The 18245-nt window shown below is 31.2% G+C and overlaps 1 protein-coding gene across 1 annotated transcript; it reads left to right on the top strand.

Annotated features, from left to right (window-relative positions):
- The first annotated feature begins 617 nt into the window (after positions 1–617).
- Positions 618–16324, top strand: LOC137931833 (uncharacterized). Its single transcript, XM_068775343.1, has 11 exons — positions 618–1373; positions 1440–1550; positions 1964–2068; positions 2640–2795; positions 3214–3261; positions 11863–12031; positions 12600–13395; positions 13483–13582; positions 14715–14819; positions 15443–15598; positions 16271–16324. Exons 1-11 carry the CDS (start codon positions 618–620, stop codon positions 16322–16324), a joined length of 2556 nt encoding a protein of 851 aa, XP_068631444.1.
- Positions 16325–18245: the final 1921 nt, after the last annotated feature.

Raw genomic sequence — 18245 nt, forward strand, 5'->3', positions numbered from 1 at the left:
TCAAAATTGTACATAAATAATTATTTAGCTACTGTTATGCTAAATTCAACTGTTATTGCAGTTCAACCGGGAGAACGCAACGTAATAATTGAACATAAACTACGGGTTGTTTAGAGATAATATGCAGGAGGTATGCATGCAAATATTTAAACTGCACCGATTAGTAAATTACAACTATTTTTTGTCAAATAATTAAAATGTGAAACTTCTCGATGCGTAAGCAATTATGAATAAAATTGTCGCAGTATCATGAATAATTTCAAACAACTGTTAATTTTCACCCATTTATAATAAAACTCTCAATTAAAACAATTTTTGCTTGAGTCACTTTTTTTTCGCGATAAAAGAAACATAGTAATCATTATACCAGATATTAAAACGACGGTGTCTCTCCTTTTTATTAACAATTAATACGCTCTTTTAATTTTTTAGAATTAAAATTACCCTTTATTAGGTGAAGTTGTAATTAATTAATTTTTATGTCAAACACACAATGAATTTCTCTCACGCCAAACCTAGAACAATGTACGTAGGGGACGCTTTCATTATTTCCTTTATATCTATTTCTTGCTGGACGTAATCCTTACGCGATACATTCGATTTTTTAAATTAAAAACATGGCTTTAAAATTTAGTCATGAGTTTAGGATCTTAGTTTCTGCTTTACGTGTCATTGGTTTATATTCGACTTTCCCCATTGACAAGAACAGGATACCAAAGATATTATTTTATAACTCTATTACAACGATTTTCTTAATTTTTCTTATCAATTCTGTCGTTACTTACGATATTCGCAACGGTGGTTACGAGGAGGCTATTAAAAATACTACTATTGTAACCATTTTCACAACAGTTTTTTTTAATAATTATTTATTACTGCGTCACCAGGAGTCATTCAAAAAATTTGTAAACTTTATCGATGAAGACTATATAGCAATGGAACGACACATATCGGAAGAAAAGGAAATAGTACTACAATATGCGAAAAAGGGATCAAAAATATGTAAATATAGGCTAATTTCTGGTTGTACTACCGGCGCAATGTTTCCTTTGAAACCAATAATTCTAATGATCAAATCTGCTATAGACGGGGAATTTCAACGTACACAAATATTTGAAATGAATTATCCAACATTTATTGAAATGCATAAAAACGAGATCGGTGTATATTTATGTATATTTTTAATTTTTATTATTGTTAACATTCACGCAACCTCAACGTATGTTGGCTTTAATCCTTTGATATCTATATTCCTTTTACACATTTGCGGTCAAATAGATATCCTTAATCTGCGAATTCAAAAACTAATGCTGGATAAAGCAACTGAAAGGGAAATTCATGAAAAATTAAAAAATATTAACCGAAAGTTACAGGCGCTGCACATGTGAGTAATAGACTGTTAAATTTATCAGATTTAAAAAAAAAATTCTAATAACTAGTACTTTTACAGCTTTCTTCATTCTGTACAGTCCACATTCATCGAACTCTTAGAGTTTATTATGAAGAGCATGATGTGTTTATTGCCCTTTGTAGCGTTTCAAATTGTTCAGGTGAGTAACATTATGGTATATTATTTTTTGTTTATTTAATATAGGAACAAACCATTTAATAAAAAATTATAAATAAAATCACTGCTTATTTACTACTTTTCTGCTGTGAAATTTTACCAATATTTTAATTTAAATAATTTTTTGACTTTTTTTAAATTAACTCCTGACAAATAGTGACATAGTTGTAATCTTTCGGATTACATTCCGATTTGCTTGTACGGAGAAATCATACATAATTAATTGATAATGAGATGTAAAAATTGGGATATTACAGTAACTTACTATAAACTTGCCAAAATTGTGGCGCAGTCTGTTAAAAGAAAAATATATAAGTGTCGTTTCAACACTAACATATCAATTCGTTTAATTGTAACTTTTTTACGTGATAAAAAATCCTTGTTTTGTATTTTCAGTCACTACATCGCTTGCAGTTCAGCATGGAATTTTTGTGCTTGTTTTTAGGCTGTATTATACAGTTTTTCATACCGTGCTACTATGGTAATTTACTTACAGATAAGGTATTTACTTTATTTTTAATTTTTACTTTTGTTGCACGAGTAAATTTTTTTAGCTTGTATCCTTCAACACTAAATATTATGCAGAAATTATATACCAGTAATTTAAATATCATGTCATCATCATATTAGCCTATAGACGTCCACCGCAAAGCATAGGGCCCCCTCAAATATCGCCACAATGACTTGTGTTGCGGCTCTTGTGCGGATTTTCTCATTTCTGATTGATCCCGCTGTGAAGCTTTGAGCACAGCCCTCTCTATTGCTCTCAGGGTGACTGTTGAATACGTGTTTAACTAAATTATGTAAAATTTATGAGTGTTATTGATATTTTTAACTCGATTCAAATGTGACGAGGATTCTTTCAAGAAAAAAAGGAAATGTTTTTACAAATCAAATACACTCTACTCACTAAGAGAAATGGTTAGTGATAACGATATAAGGATGCGTTCACACGGGGGTAAAACGTCAGTCTACATTTGTCATTTGCAAATTAGGAAGTGTTCTTAAGTCAATATTTTTGTCCCTCATTACCCAACTATTATGTAATAAAAATATATTTATTTTCTTGCAGAGCAATAGTTTAAGAGAAGCAATTTACGCTTGTGGTTGGGAAAATAACACAAATATTCAAATAAGGAAGACCATTATGTTGATGCTTACAAGATGCAATATTCCGTTAGGCATAAAAACAATATTCTATCCACTTAACTTTGAAACTTGTGCAGAGGTAATTGTTTCACCAAATGGTACTAGATAGTAGGTTTTTTTCAGCTAGAAGTTGTACCATCATAGTATATCAGGGCTGCAAATAAGTTACAAACAATAGCTTATATTATACATGACGTGACTGAACCGGCGAATAATAACTGAATGTTTTATTGACTGTTGGCTTATTAAACTAAGAACAATGTAAAAAAAGTTTAGTTTCAACCAAAAGCGCGAAAAGATGACCAAGAGATTTTACCTCCGCTTTTGTTGCCCCGCAGTATTTAGACATACCATACTAAATTTCATCACTAAAAGAAAATATTTACGCAATGGGAGCATATAACTACATGTTTTTATAAAAATGTATTGATATATATAGTTATTAGATATAGTATATAATAAATACTATTATATATGTATTATTATAATATTTACAGGTATGCCGTCAAGCTTATGCTATATTCAATATAATAAACGCAACACAGGTTTAATTTCTAAATTTTAATGGTCATTGACCTTTTTTGGCCTGCGAGTAAATTTTATTCTTCTAAAAGCCTTCGTATAAATGAAAGTATTAATACAAATTAACTACACAATGTAGAAGCAATGTTTATTTTTAATTTTGCAAATTCTTTCTATCTGCAATTAAAAACTACAATCACTACTTCATGTCTAGTATATAGTACAATGTAATAAAAAAGTTATTACTGTGCCTAGTCTTATTAATATTTTTAGAATATTGGATAAAAAAAGGGAATTGAGTAACGCGTAAGTAAATTATAGTTAGTCGAAACAAAGAATAATCCAATATGTACTAAATTTAGTCATTTTATATCGATACACTGTTCAATGAAATTTTAATCAATTCGCCGTCGAAATGGACAACCTGATGGAAATTTATTCCGATCTAAAAATATTTTTGTATTTTTTTAACTATTAGTGAATGAGGTTAGTGGAAATAAATATAAAAGCGATAGTTGAATACACATTATTTAAAATAGATTTGCTAACTCAACAACTAATTAAACCCGTAAATGTGAACTAATAAAATTCATTAATATAATAGTCATTAAAACTAAAAAAAATCACGTCCAGACAAAGCTCCAAATTTGGATTTGATCTCAAATTACGATGAGTTTTTTAAGTTTTCTTTGAGAAAGACATCACATCTTCCACTTCCTTGAATGAATTTCTAATATAATAAACTAATTATTATTATAGAAACTAAAAGTACCGACAGTCTGACTAGAGAATGGATCTATCAAACCGGTCATGATGAAAGATTTTCTTGTAACTACCCAAGTTATAGTTATATAAGTAAAATTCAACTTTAATGCATACCGTTTAAAGTTTACGGCTGTTTGCAAAAGATTGCCACCGTGTAAACTTTACATTGTAAAGGGTCTGGTAATGAATTAAATATTTCTGATGTGTGAAGAACATATTCAAAAAAGTCTAGCTTTATAATTCAAAGAAAGTAAGTTGGTTTTTACACACGTTTTGATACTTCTTACCTGCCAAAGCCTCCTTTATGGCTTCATAGTCGATCATCACTTCTACTTGTGTCAGGTACTTGCGCTGAGAAATTCTCAAGTTTTATAAAATAACGTAGGTGTATATAAAATAACGTAAACCGATGACAAGCGTTGCGATAATTAGAAGTCGACTTTGGTGTCACGTCAAATATTTTGTTAAAACACAGGACATTAAGCCAGTAGTAGAAAATACAAAGACACTAGGAACTTACATAGTAACTCACCAAAAGTAGGTTACTTACAAAATTTTGTATTGTATAGTTTTCTGAATAAATTTTGCGAAAATTTTCCACATTCATTCACATTCTCACAAAATACTAGATAAATAAATTAAAAACACATTTAATAATGTTAGATAAACCATTAATCATTAGTTTATACCTGCAGACATTCATTACAGGTTGTAAAAATATATGTAAGTTAAATAAAAATTTACACCATAGTTTATAACACAAGTTCATCGTAAAATTTTGAATATATGATGTTCTAATATATAGTGTAAGCATTTATAGCTTCATGGGGTGCCAGAGCGCTGAAGATGCTTAACCCAATCCTTTTTCTAGTAACTGAGCATTTGGATTGGCACGTTTAAGTGGCAGAAGCAGAATACAGTTCTGGATCTTGCAGACCACTGATCTACAAGCGCAGCGAGTAAGAAAGTCCACCAAAAAGGTGGACAAATAAACTTATTAAGATCGTCACGTTCGATGCACGATACTTTCAACCGGTCCTCTTGGAAATAAATAAGACCAACTTAAGACTAGCATCGGACGACCTATGGCTGAAATGTTGATAATTAGTTCTTGCTCCGTCATTTAAAGTACATACACATATTTTATCTGCGACTGGAAGGTCTTTTAGGTGGACACTAGCTTTCCTAGAAACCATTCATATTTTGGGTTAGAAAACTACTTTGTACAGTTTGGTATTTTAAAACATAGTAAAATCCATTAGTTGATTTTGATTCTAATAAATAATAATTTTTTATAATATTTACATTGTAAATAATTCATATGATATTTAAAATGTGCCAATGCGAAGTTGGCAAATTGCATACAAGGCGAGTAAAGTTTTAAACTGCTTTGAAAGCAGTTTAAAGCCATGTATAAACTAGTTGGAATTTCTCTCCTTAAGTTCTGCCCTTTGCTTAAAATTGCTTTAAAGAGCTATATCAATTGTAATGCTACTATTTTGGAATGTAAATTTCACTTAGAATATTACAAATTTCGCTACAATATCTTTTAAAAAAGGTAACGTATATACTAAGAATGTAAAGGTACCAAATGGGCCGGCAATTATAATACTGAGAAGGATATGATAAACTCTATATTTTTATTAAGATCTTCAACAAGTTTGTCTAGGGAAAATATGTCACTGGTATTTTATAATATCTGGTCTTTTTAAACCTACATTTCTGACATGCGTAGCATAGGTGTATACTCGTAATAACAATTCTAATTTTATTTTAAATATAGATATAAAGGGAACATTAACGGCATAATAGTAACTAACATACAAAATGATTAGTTATAAGTGTAAAAGCTTCAATCGGGTGAATAAATAGCTCATTTGCTGTCAATTATTATAAGGTACATCCTATGCAAACGTCAGTAGTTTTGAGGAATAATTAATTACACAATGATACTCGTAATATAGGTAGAAAAGACGTTTACGAAATTCCGATTGCCACAGATAAAAAAAAATTATAAACTAGAATCAACCAACAATAACAATCTGCTCCTGCAGGTTTTTTACTGCCAGAAGCTATTGGTCTGTCGAATTTGAAAATAGTTTCAGAATTACATTCACACTTTGAAAATTTTTACACCTTTATTCATTAACCTGTATATTTTATTACAATAGTTAATTATTAATACTGAAATGAAAATGAACGAAATTTAAAAAGGCAAGGTTAAGACATAAATAATGCTAGTCTACATTTTATAAATAAACCCCTGCAAAGTACAACTGAAAAAAACTTAAAGGTAAGCGGTAGCTGAAGTTGTTCTGAATGTCGTTGTTAGCTTTGTAAAGTTCCCAACTGTTAATAAACAAGCCTCCTTTTGCATAGTTGTTGAGATCCGAAATCTGCAATGGTAGACCGGTTGTCATATGTACAGAGTGATTGGCTATAGATATAAAAGCTTTGAAGGGGTGAATGTGTAACTCGTCTCTTATCAATTTATGTATGGTGTACCTTATCCAAAAATCCAGGTTTTGGAAATGATAAATAACATAATGAAAATATAGTAGGAAAAACATTTGCAAAATTCGTATTGCTACATTGTAAAATTAATATTCAATTACTGTGTGCAGACTTTTATTGCCAGAATTTATTAATACATCTATAATTAATCACTCCGTATATCGAAGGCTTGGGTCATAAATATATTAGTTCCTTCGTGACGTTATTCTTCATCGTTAATATGCATTAAGATGTAATTCAAAGTAAGGGTACAACGGTTAGAGATGTAAGCTGCAACTTGGGATCGTTCACAAACCTTTTGCATTGTGCACACCAACAGGGTATTTAATCTTCCCTAACTCATGAAGGATCTTTATTTATAGAGATCACTCTAGTGATAAGTTCTAACCTAGTACTAACTAATACGATTAAATCACCGAGACGTGGGTCGAAATTAACGATGTGACAATTTGGTAACTAGCTTAAACAGTTACTATGTTTTAAATTATAAAGGGTAATGACTCCGTGTTCTAGATAACGATACATTAAATTCAGGGGAAGAGGAATTACCTATTTTCCTAACCAGAAAGTTCGTCGTAATCCCATTAATAAAAAAAATTAAAGATATGACGTAGAGCGTAAGGAGTTATATAGCCTGGTCGGTTATAGGTGTGAAGGCTTTAAGGGAGTGAATGTATGCTGTCTATTAATGTGTAGTACACCCTGACCAAAAATCAATTAAAATCGGAAGCGTAAAAAGCGTATTCAAGTTTGGATTTCCGTATATATTAAAATTAATAATGGTTTACTATCTGTCCCTGCAGACTTTGTACTACCAGAGGTTATTGAATTTTCGCATTCCGAAAGAAAAATAAATTACTGTAAATTATTTCAGAGTAAACACTTTATGGCTAATTGGAAATGGGTGTAAAAGTTTTAAAAGTTTTTCTACGGGCAAATGAGCTATATAGTTAGCCCTTATATCTTGGTCACAGGTATAAAACCCGTGTACAATTATTCTGTATAACACTTCAAAGCAGTAGCTCACACCATTGCGTTTCCAATTGTATCTGGAGGAAATTTTATTATAAACTAAACATTAATATTCAATTCTTTTAATACATTTATGAACCATACATCTTTGGGTATTATTTTTCGTCACTTCGGTACATAGACGCCCAGTACAAGGCATAGGCCTAAGATATCTATGGGAGGATGTATCATAACCGCCACGCTTAGCGGGCGGATTAGCGATCTTCGTGTGGTAGGTATTATGGTACTTATTTGTGAGCAATGACAATCCTATACAATAACGCACAAACTGTAAATAATATAAGATTGTATCCCGGTCCTGTACTACTGGGCTACCATTGCCGCTTGGTATCATTTTTACTTATCAGAAATGGTTAAAGATTAGAAATCTTTCAGTAAGGATGTTTCAACGTTAAATAAATTACATATTCATTCAGTACATCTCTTTCTTCCAAAAGAAGCCCTAAAATAAATCACGAATTCAACACGAGTGTTCTCATTGACTATGAAATTGAATTAGTTAACCTATTATTATGCCAGTTGTAGGCTCGAAATTCATTTACGGTAATTAAATTACAGTGCTTGCGGGACTCTAACCTTGCTCGGTTAGCATAATTCTTTTATGTTTCTTTAATGTTAACATTTTGTCAAAGCGGAACTATTTAAATAAATTTTGATGTTCTTCTTGTAATGCGTTTTCTTCTTAAAGGTTTGCATTTTGGCGAACTTCTTAACGCTGTAGTACAGAACGAGATTTTTTGCAGAGGCAGTACTATTTCTGTAGAGTATTGAATTAATAGTCTCTCCTCTTTTCAAGTCTTCTCTTCTTCTTTCCAGCCGGTAGACGCCCACTGCATGGCATATGCTTTCCCCATAGATCGGTTGCCTTTTGAATTAAACTTTCCTTTAGATTATTATTTATGATTTTAGTAATCTTCATTCCTAGTACAAAGTACTATAGGTTTCTTTATTTCACCGAGGTAAATATTTCCCTGAATGTCGCAAATATTATTTACGCATTTTTATTCACTTAACGCATAATTAAGGATCTATCTAAAATAGGCTAATTATAGACATTATAGACGATATAAATATCTTATAGACTAATTTTCACCTCCTCGGTATTATTACAGTTCATTACAATATTTTTCGTCTACCACCTAATATAATTAGACTTAAAACAATTTTCTCAAATGAATTATATACGGGGTGCGATGTAGTAGAGTAGATATTTGTAAGTGCGATAGAGTTAGCCTACACAAATATTTTTAGTATGGGCACCATGGTCTGATATGTTTTAGTTTTTTAATTATAGTAAAAATCGGTTTCATGTAAAAATGCTTTTTTTTGAGTTTTTTGTTCAATGAAAACATAAAAAGTTACAATATATTATTTTTTATTATTTTTAAAATAAACTTTTATCCCAAAGTGATTTAACGTTTCTAATAACATAAACAATTGTGTTCAATAAAAAAGTCTTATTAAGCTCAATAAACTTCAGTGCGTCTTTACAAAAAGACAAATTCTGCATGGTATGAATAGCGCATGTTATTCTCGAGCTAGCTGTTCAAGATTATGCCTACGTCATGTCAACTTCTTGCATAACTTCGGTTACTATATAATCGGCATACATATACAAAGAGCTGTCGACAGAACACACCCTTTTATACGATAAAAAATATTTATTCCTTAACGGTAGTGAGAAGCCCAAACAATGCACAGAACAAATGGACACATAAATGCGACCAGCAAGCGAATAACTTCCTCGGCCAAGATGGGCCTACGACCTTTTTCTGCGAAATATGTTAGATGCGGGCAGCTTCCAAGCGATTCTCTTTGTGATCATGGGAGGTCTGTGTTCCGCAATAGTAATTTGCCTGAAATGATTATGATGACGCTGTAACTTTAACTGATTTTAATAAGTTGGCGTACTTTTAGGTTAACAATTAAACCTCTGCCCCAATCATATCTTAAAGTGTATTCTTTTATCTAGAGAAAACAATATCGCTATAGCTTACTCGTTCTTTCGGTTCATATTTTTTTAAAGAGTTTACTGGACTTTAAACGTCATAATATCATATTCATTACATATCGTTTTATTTTTATTTGATATACAAAAGACATTTTAGAACATTCTTTTTCCGATTATAAAAATTAAAAATCATAGCATTTGTACATACGTGCAGAAATAAATTTTAATACTCTTGCAAAGTTATAATAAAACCGATTTCATCAATACCAGTTTACAATAATAAAAATGAACCATAGCAATCCACTGTAAAACGGAAGAAGTAGTATCTGAAGATCAACATACGATACTTCCCGTATAATTGAACTATGTAATCTCACGTACTCTCAATCCCTCTCACTGATTGAACGCGCCTTGAGAAGCTCCTCTTTTCTTTGTAATTTTAAAAGCTCTTTCGAATAGCAAACTCAAGATCCGTGAAGTTTAAAAACTCACGTTACATACTAAGTGCTAAATATTTATTAATAAAACCTAAAAATTAAAAAGATCCACACTTTGATGCAAAGTTAAGTGTAATATTTAAATAACGAATTATTCGCATTTGAAACAGCGGTCACGTTTTACTTTATCTGCACACGTACACAGAGTCGCGTGACGATCCTTTCGGAATCATCACAAATTTCCACTAGTTTATATTATCCATGTGATTTACGATTTTCGTTAGTATATACGTATTTACAAAAGTCTCACAAAAATATATATTAGGCGAACATCTTGAATTTGCGAATAGGCCTCAAGAGTTTATTTTACAGATAAATTATTTGTGCGATGAAATGCTAATAAAAGGTTTGTGTTTCTTTTAAATAAACGAAATATTTTTTTTAAAAATTGGAAAAAGTACTCTGCTTATCTTTTTTGTACATCAAATATTTCTCCCATTTATTTTTACGTATAGTCGACAACAAAAAAATAGTTTCAGCGATAATATGCGTTTAATATTTTTAACATCTCGTTGCAGGTAAAGTCACAATTAGTTTTCGATGATGGTAAAGGAAGTAGTTTTTAGAGTACTTACTTACTTTTTAAAACTTAAAATATTAAAGGTACTACGAGTATTTCTTTATATATTTATATTGTATGTATTTATTATTTGTGTTCAATTAATTGATCATTGAAATAATTATTTTTAACCTGAGAACCATAGTCTTTTTAAATGGCTAACAGAGAGTTAAAAAACACTTTAGACCATAACAAGGAAGTAAAAAATTAATCACAACTCTTAAATTAACTTCTTTTAGTAATCTCTTTTAGTATGTAACTTGTTCTATGCTCACTAACGAACTGCTTTAAACTAATAATGGACTACATGCTTGGTAAATTAATTATAACTTTGTCTTATTCCGAGTCGGCTGCACAGCATTATTAATAGGTAAACATTTTACAGAGCTATCGGGACTTTGGGAATGAACTAACTGCGCCGTAAGAATTAAGAACCAGTTAGGCAGAATATCCATATGGTAATCAATACTTTTTTTGGCATTTACTAATACTGTTCTTTGACATTTACAGCGACAGAGCATTAAAGGTTAACCTAAACCCTTTTATAATAACTAAGCCCGAGTTCGTGGTATTAAATATTTCACCAGATCGGGTCGCCAACAAGCTCAAGCGGCCGCTATGTGCAGTAACAGGGAACACAGACTCTCGGGAGGATACCTCAAGTTGATTTCTCGATATGTATTAGTGTTTTCATTGGAAAGTGCGAGTGAAGTCCGAACAACGACCCCATCGATAATAGCATTATCCAATTTTTCAGGAGAATTTCTACGGCTAACGTTACAACAGCTTCCAAAAACATTAAATGTTTTAATAGAAGTAACGGGAAAACTCTGAAATGCTTCTATTATTTATAGAGAAGATATATAATATATTGCCGTATTATTAAACGTGTTATAACAGCCAGAGTTTTTTATATTTTATTTTGTATGCAGTTGCGACTACGTGTGAATTTAAATTAATAATTTAATTATTGCTCTGGTCACTGTGAAGTCTGCACGTTAAGTAGAACAGGAACATTAACAGAAACATCCGCTAATCGTTGTCATTTCAACTGCAGACACTTCACTACTGGATTTCTAAGAGGAACGGTTGAAGACTGCCTGCATCCAAACATTAATTGTATGATTTAATTTTAAATTTATGTAATCGTGTTGGAAGTAAAGTCATACAAGAACCTTAACAAGAAATGTGCTTCATTTTTATGGTAAATGGCATTACCAATGAAAGTACAGTTCATCACAATTGAAGTGCAAATTACGATATGAATTATGTAATATATGTCTCATTATAAACACGGTTGCCGTAGATGTCACTTGCAGACGATACACATAAAAACATCAAGCTGTTATCACTGACAACTCAATTACCAACCGCTAGACAAGCACTCAGCGAAATATCGTATGCTGCAAATGCTATTCATAAATTTCTTTCTATATTTTCAAACATCAAATTTAAATTTTATGACGTTCAACAATGTAAGAAGAAAAAAAAATTGTTAGAGTTCATTGATACTAAATCTTATTTTGGACATGTCATGTTTACATATTTTGAGTTGTGAAAACATTTTTATAAGTTACAAAATGTTCTGTAATTAAAAAAAATAATTATTGACACAAAACTGTATTTTAAAATAATATCTGTTTGTGTTTGATGATTCCAGAGAGCGATGAAAATATGTTTAAATCTAATTATTAATAACGAATTTTAATCTAGTTTGTCTAATTAAAACTTTATTATAGATTTGTAGTTAAAAAATACGTTTTATAATATCTAATTATGTGAAAATAAAAGCCTAAATATTTGTAAGTCAAACATCCTTATAACTGAAGGCCTATTTACTGTTAAACATTTATGCCTGTGAAATGATAGAGCTAGATCGTTAATCAAAACAGTCATAAAATTACTCTTCAATGACTTGTTAACTTGTTATTGTATTGTCACTAACACATTCAGGGATTCGCACATAAAGCCCTGATTAAAGTCAACCGAGCTTATATTGCAGTACTTATTGTCATCGTATATTGCTGAACGTTACCTTTTAAGTTTCTTTGGTTCTAAGCCCTAAGAAAATGATATTGAATTTTGAAAATGCATTTAAAACATGCAACCTCGCTTTACGATTCAATGGTTCTCACCCCTCTATACCTCGCGACAAGAAATGGTTGGCCAAGTTCATTTTTTTAAATACTCTGTCATTCTTTTGTTGCTATTTTCTTATAAACTCAGTTATTTATTACGACATTCGTAATAAAAAATATACAGAAGTATTCAAAAATGTATCCATGACGATAATTTTCTTCATGGTTATTTTTAAATATCTTGTTCTTATTCGTCACCAAGATTCATTTATAAATCTTATTAATTCCATCGACAAAGACTACACTACAGCTGTTAAACAATACACAAGTGAAGAGAAGAAAATAGTTTTATATTACATAAAAAGAGGCAAACATGTTTATATGTTTTGGTTTGTAGCCGCATGCTCTACGGGCGTTATGTTTCCACTAAAAGCGTTTTATATCATGATTCATTCTTACTGTCAAGGAGACTTCAAACTTACTCCGATGTTTGATATGTCGTATCCAAAAATCATTGATGCCCAAAAAGAAGATCTCTATGTATTTTGTTTATTATTTTTACTTTGCTTTAGTTTTGATTTATATGCAACCTCGATGTACGTTGGGTTTGATCCTCTTGCTCCTATATTATTATTACATGTTTGTGGTCAAATTGAGATTTTAAATCTGCACATAAGGAATCTAATGGTTATTGTAACCGACGTTAATGAAATACGTAGAAATTTAAAAATTATCAATAGGAAAATGCAAACATTGTACAGGTAAAAGTAATTTTTTTTTATTATTTAATTTTAATAAAATTGTAACAAAAAGTCATAAACCCTTTTTTATTTATTTACAAATTTCAGCTTTCTTAATTCCGTTCGATCTAACTTTATAGAGTTATTTGAAATCAACATGAAAACTACTACATTCATACTGCCTTTAGCTGCTTTTCAAATTGTTCAAGTAAGTATATCTACGATTAATTTATTTGAGTAAAACTTAGCTTATTATTTATTTTATCTATCAAATTCTCCTGATATTAAGTATTAACCTCTATTAATATCTCTATTGTATTGTTTGCAAGCAGTAGTAGCCCAGCGCTACAGGATTAAGATCTGCGATCGGATGTCGCGGGTTTGATTTCCGGGATACGATCTGGTATAATTCACATTTTATGCATCAATTGTATAGGATTACCACATGTCACAAACAAGTCTTCAGAGAATGGGCAGCAGAGTCCTCTACATACTATAATATTGCGATAGCCAACCCGTCTGCCATGCTTGGCAATTATAGTATATTCCTAAATAGAACTCGTTGGAGGAGGCCTATAACTTCCGATGGGCGTCTAAGGGTTGAAACGGTTGTTCTTTTTGTACTGTTTGTTTTTTAGTGTTTGCTTATAATTGGTTGCGTAACATGTTCTAAATTAAAGAGTAAACGAAATATCTTAGTTTATTGCAAAAACTGTAAACGGACTTCAATAATTTAATAACAAAATAGGAATGTTTTACTGTCAACTGTGTGACGCTAGATGATACCATGCCATAAGGGAGTCCTTTTAGTATCGATGCTTCTGGAAAATGTTGCCTAGAATCGTAACGGTTTCAGCAAGATAAAGCTACTTGTCACACATCCGACGAGGCTCTGGCAGTGGGCAAAGAAATGTTTCCAGAAAAGTTGATTTCCAAACAAATGTCGCCATATCTGGAAACTAGCTCATCGGTAGCCAGGAGACCAGATCTATGCCCAGCAGGCTTCTCTTTATGGGATTATTTAAAGAATTAAATGCGCTACGTCAAAAAAATAAAAAACCACCGAAGAGATATCGGCGATCTTGCGGTCTCTTTGCTGTCGTATTATTTGAAAACTACCACACTCTTACAAGAATGCAATAATCAAAACAGTGGTCGTTAATATGATATAATTATAAAAAAATCTCACAAATTACCTCTCCTGTAAATAACCAATTATTGAAATACACGTAAGATATTTTAAAATATATTTTTTTCAAATTTTAACTAATTCATAGCCCTGTACATAATCTGCTTAATTGCAAGTAAAAACCTATATTTTTTATTACATGATTTTTCAGTCGCTGCACCACAACGAGCTCAACCTGGAATTTTTCTGTTTCTTCTGTGCTGGTTTTATACATTTTTTTATTCCTTGCTACTACAGTAATCTTCTCATGGAAAAGGTATTTTATTTATTTATTCATTTTATTTATGTTACACTTTGTGCAATAATAAACTTAATGAGACAACAGGTTTGTAAATATAATCGAAACATAATCAAAAACATGAAATATTATATCCTCCATATGCATGAAAAATATTATAAAATATTACCTTTTATCTAATTACTAATAAACACATACTTTGAAGATGTAATATATAAATAAATAACACATAGACATATGCTATTTGTGTGTATATAATTTGTTCTAATATTCTTCCTCCAATAGACCTCGAATCTTTTTAAATATCTAACAGTTGCAAACTCTCTTATTCGGAGAGGGAAATTATTCCAAAGTGAACAGAAGGAGTAGCGAGATTGATTGTTCCAATAACGCATTTGATAATATAATATAAGAATGAACAAAGTCATGTTATTATGACGTCCATAATTAAAGCGAAATTAAAACTATTCTATTGAAAATTAGGATCATACAAATATAGTCTAATTTAACGAATAACAAAAGTCCCAGACCAAAACTTTTAAATCAGACAATCGATTAGTTAAATGTCACATTACATCATATTTTTATATATAACAACGAAAGTACATTTCTTCCATCATTGTATCTACTGTTTTTACCAGGGTGATAACCTGCGTGAAGCTATCTACTCGTGTGGTTGGGAAAATCAACCAGATGTTGAAATAAGGAAGACAGTGTTGTTAATGTTAACAAGATGCAGCGTCCCGCTAGGCATGAGAACTATATTCCATACCGTTAACCTGCAAACATTCGCAGAGGTTAATATTTATCCTTTATACAATAATTTTAATTTTTTTAGCGATTTATAAGACGGATCTATTTTCTTAATTGAACTTAAATATACTTTAAATATTATACTTATATATAAATCATATATAATCATTATTATAATTTCAGCAGCTAGATGTCCACTGCTAGACATGTACATCTCCCATACATTTCCATCCAGCTCCTCCCAACAACCTAATCAAGATCATCTGTCCGCCTTGTGGTTGGACTTCCGACGCTGCGCTTGCCGTGGTCACTTCTCCAAAACCGTATACCTTGAACATAACTCTCCCTCGTTAAGCGACTACGAACTCTCCAATGAGGCCCAAAGTGAGAGGCCACATTTCGGTGCTATACGTTATTGGTAGCTCATATTGGTCGGAAACTTTCTTCTTCGGGCACTGGTGGAAATTAAATGAGAAAAAGATGTGGTACTTTTCCAAACGCTGCCCAGCCGAACAGAATTCGATAATTGACCACTTTTTTGAAGTTAGACTCCAATAGCTCGATTGCTTGCTCCAAAGACACGTACAAGTCAACAACTACAAGAGTTGAACTTGTAACTAATATTGAGATAGGCACGATATGGGCATTTCACGTAATTTTTATCTGAACAAAATACTCTATTTAAAAAGTTTTAAATTATACTTTACATTTTTCAGATGAGCCGTCAAGCGTACGCCATTTTCAATGCTATGAACGCATCGTGCACTTAAACATGAAATACCATCATATTTATAAAAAGAATAATTTTCGTGCAGTTAATGCTTTCTTGCGCAATCATATTTGACTGTCATTTTATTTAACAAACCATCAGCCGTTTCAATCAATTAAGCTAATTAGTTCTAACATTTAAAGCTCCAGACCTGCCCATGGGGTCGTTAACTCAAAATAAGAAGGAAAGTGTATTATAAAACACAAATCTTACTTCGTCATTTTGTGTCAAAAGTAAACAAACCACCAACGTATATTACACGGTAACATTTTTTGCTAGTACATGGACGCATTACGCACATTTTATATAAATTAAAAATACAACCAACCAATTAGTTTTCCACAAATGTCCTTTCGGTACCCTGATATTATACTGACTGACACAATACCGTAGTGACATTTGTTTTTTAACATTAGTATAACTTATAAACTTCAATGTTTAATTAAATAAAGTTTAACTATCATAGTATCAAAAAGTCGTTCGATGCGGGCAGCGCAAGACTGATCATAGTAGCGATCTTTGGGGAAGGCCTGTGTCTTGCATTGGGCGTATATTGGCTGACGTGATGAAGGTAATAGAAAAAACAAACTCAACTTTACTTATCCTGTATGTTTAATGTAAACGGACTTTCATTTCTTATCTTATCTTCTTAATAGAGACGGGTATTATATTTGGTAGCTACCGAATGAATTATGAAACTATTTATTAATGAAGAGTAGCAGAATGTTACATTACAAATGTGTCAAAAACCAAGAATAAGACACGTCAGTTAAAAATCTTAATCTGAGTTAATATTAACGATTTCAAATGTAATTAAAAGAAATGTATTAATTGAATTTAATTTAAAACTAAACGAATTTAGCCGTGTCTCGTCATTGATTGCATTGAGTTTATACAATAAAGTGTTAGAGTTGTCTCAACGGTTTTTTTGCGCATTACTTTGGATAAAAAACTTCAGTTGCATCGTCATCGTTCAACACACGCAGTTAACTTCAACTCTGCTGCATTTAAAAAAGTAAAACAACTAAGTAACGGACGTTAACGGGGTTAAACTCATAATTTTTGATATTTTCATAGCGTTCTTCGATGCTGTGTTTTGTTATGGGAAAGTGTCGCTGATGATAATTTTAAATTTATTTTACACAAAAGAGCTTTTATAACTTAAATGCTAGAAATTCGTCGAGATGTTTTTTTTTTTAATAAATTGCTATCAACGGCTGCTTCGCAATACATTTTATTAACATATTATTTATGCGCCATAACTTAGTAGATTATAAAAAATGTCAAAATTAAAAGTATATTATAAATAAATCCTATTACAGCATTGCTAAAATTTCAGGGCGTATTGTGTAGATCTTGATTTGTTGACTCATTTACATGATTTACCGATGACGATAATGGTTATTCGTCAGTAAGCAAGTACTTTTATAACGAGTCACAGAGTGAATGTAGATCGGCACCTTTTAGTAATATTCTTCTGCTTCTTCTCAATATTGCGTTTAATGAAAAGAGTGTTGGTAATAAATTTTACGCATTTAATGCATGTTAAACTAAAACAATTAAAAATGACAGGCTCCAATCATGTGAGATTAATAGCTGTATGAAATGAAAAGAATAAGGTACTTTCTTAGCCCGTGCCAAAAGGTGATCAATAATGACCACGCTGATTGACATTAAACAAAAAATGCAAATAATGTTAATATAATCACCTTTAATACATAGTAAAGCCAAATATTGAACGACTTTCTGTCTCCAAATTAATACTTTTAATTTATTTAATTATGACTTTATTGTACATCTTATAAACATAAAACGAAAATATTATAATAACAATACAGAATTGCTGGTCTTGTCGCTTTTCGCGATTTCTCACAGTAAATATTTAGATATTGTTAAAAATTGTATTCTAAAAGAGGTGAGAC

Source organism: Battus philenor, unplaced genomic scaffold, assembly GCF_028537555.1.
Source record: "Battus philenor isolate CCGP_79_NKW_IND1 unplaced genomic scaffold, ilBatPhil1.0.hap1 SCAF_8, whole genome shotgun sequence".
NCBI classification, from domain to species: Eukaryota; Metazoa; Arthropoda; class Insecta; order Lepidoptera; family Papilionidae; genus Battus; species Battus philenor.

Coding starts and splice junctions, on each gene's coding strand:
- LOC137931833 (XM_068775343.1), top strand. CDS start 618: ATGGCTTTAAAATTTAGTCATGAGTTTAGGATCTTAGTTTCTGCTTTA. Junction 1,374..1,439: donor ATATTAACCGAAAGTTACAG/GCGCTGCACATG, acceptor TCTAATAACTAG/TACTTTTACAGCTTTCTTCA. Junction 3,262..11,862: donor ATATAATAAACGCAACACAG/GTTTAATTTCTA, acceptor CGGTTGCCGTAG/ATGTCACTTGCAGACGATAC.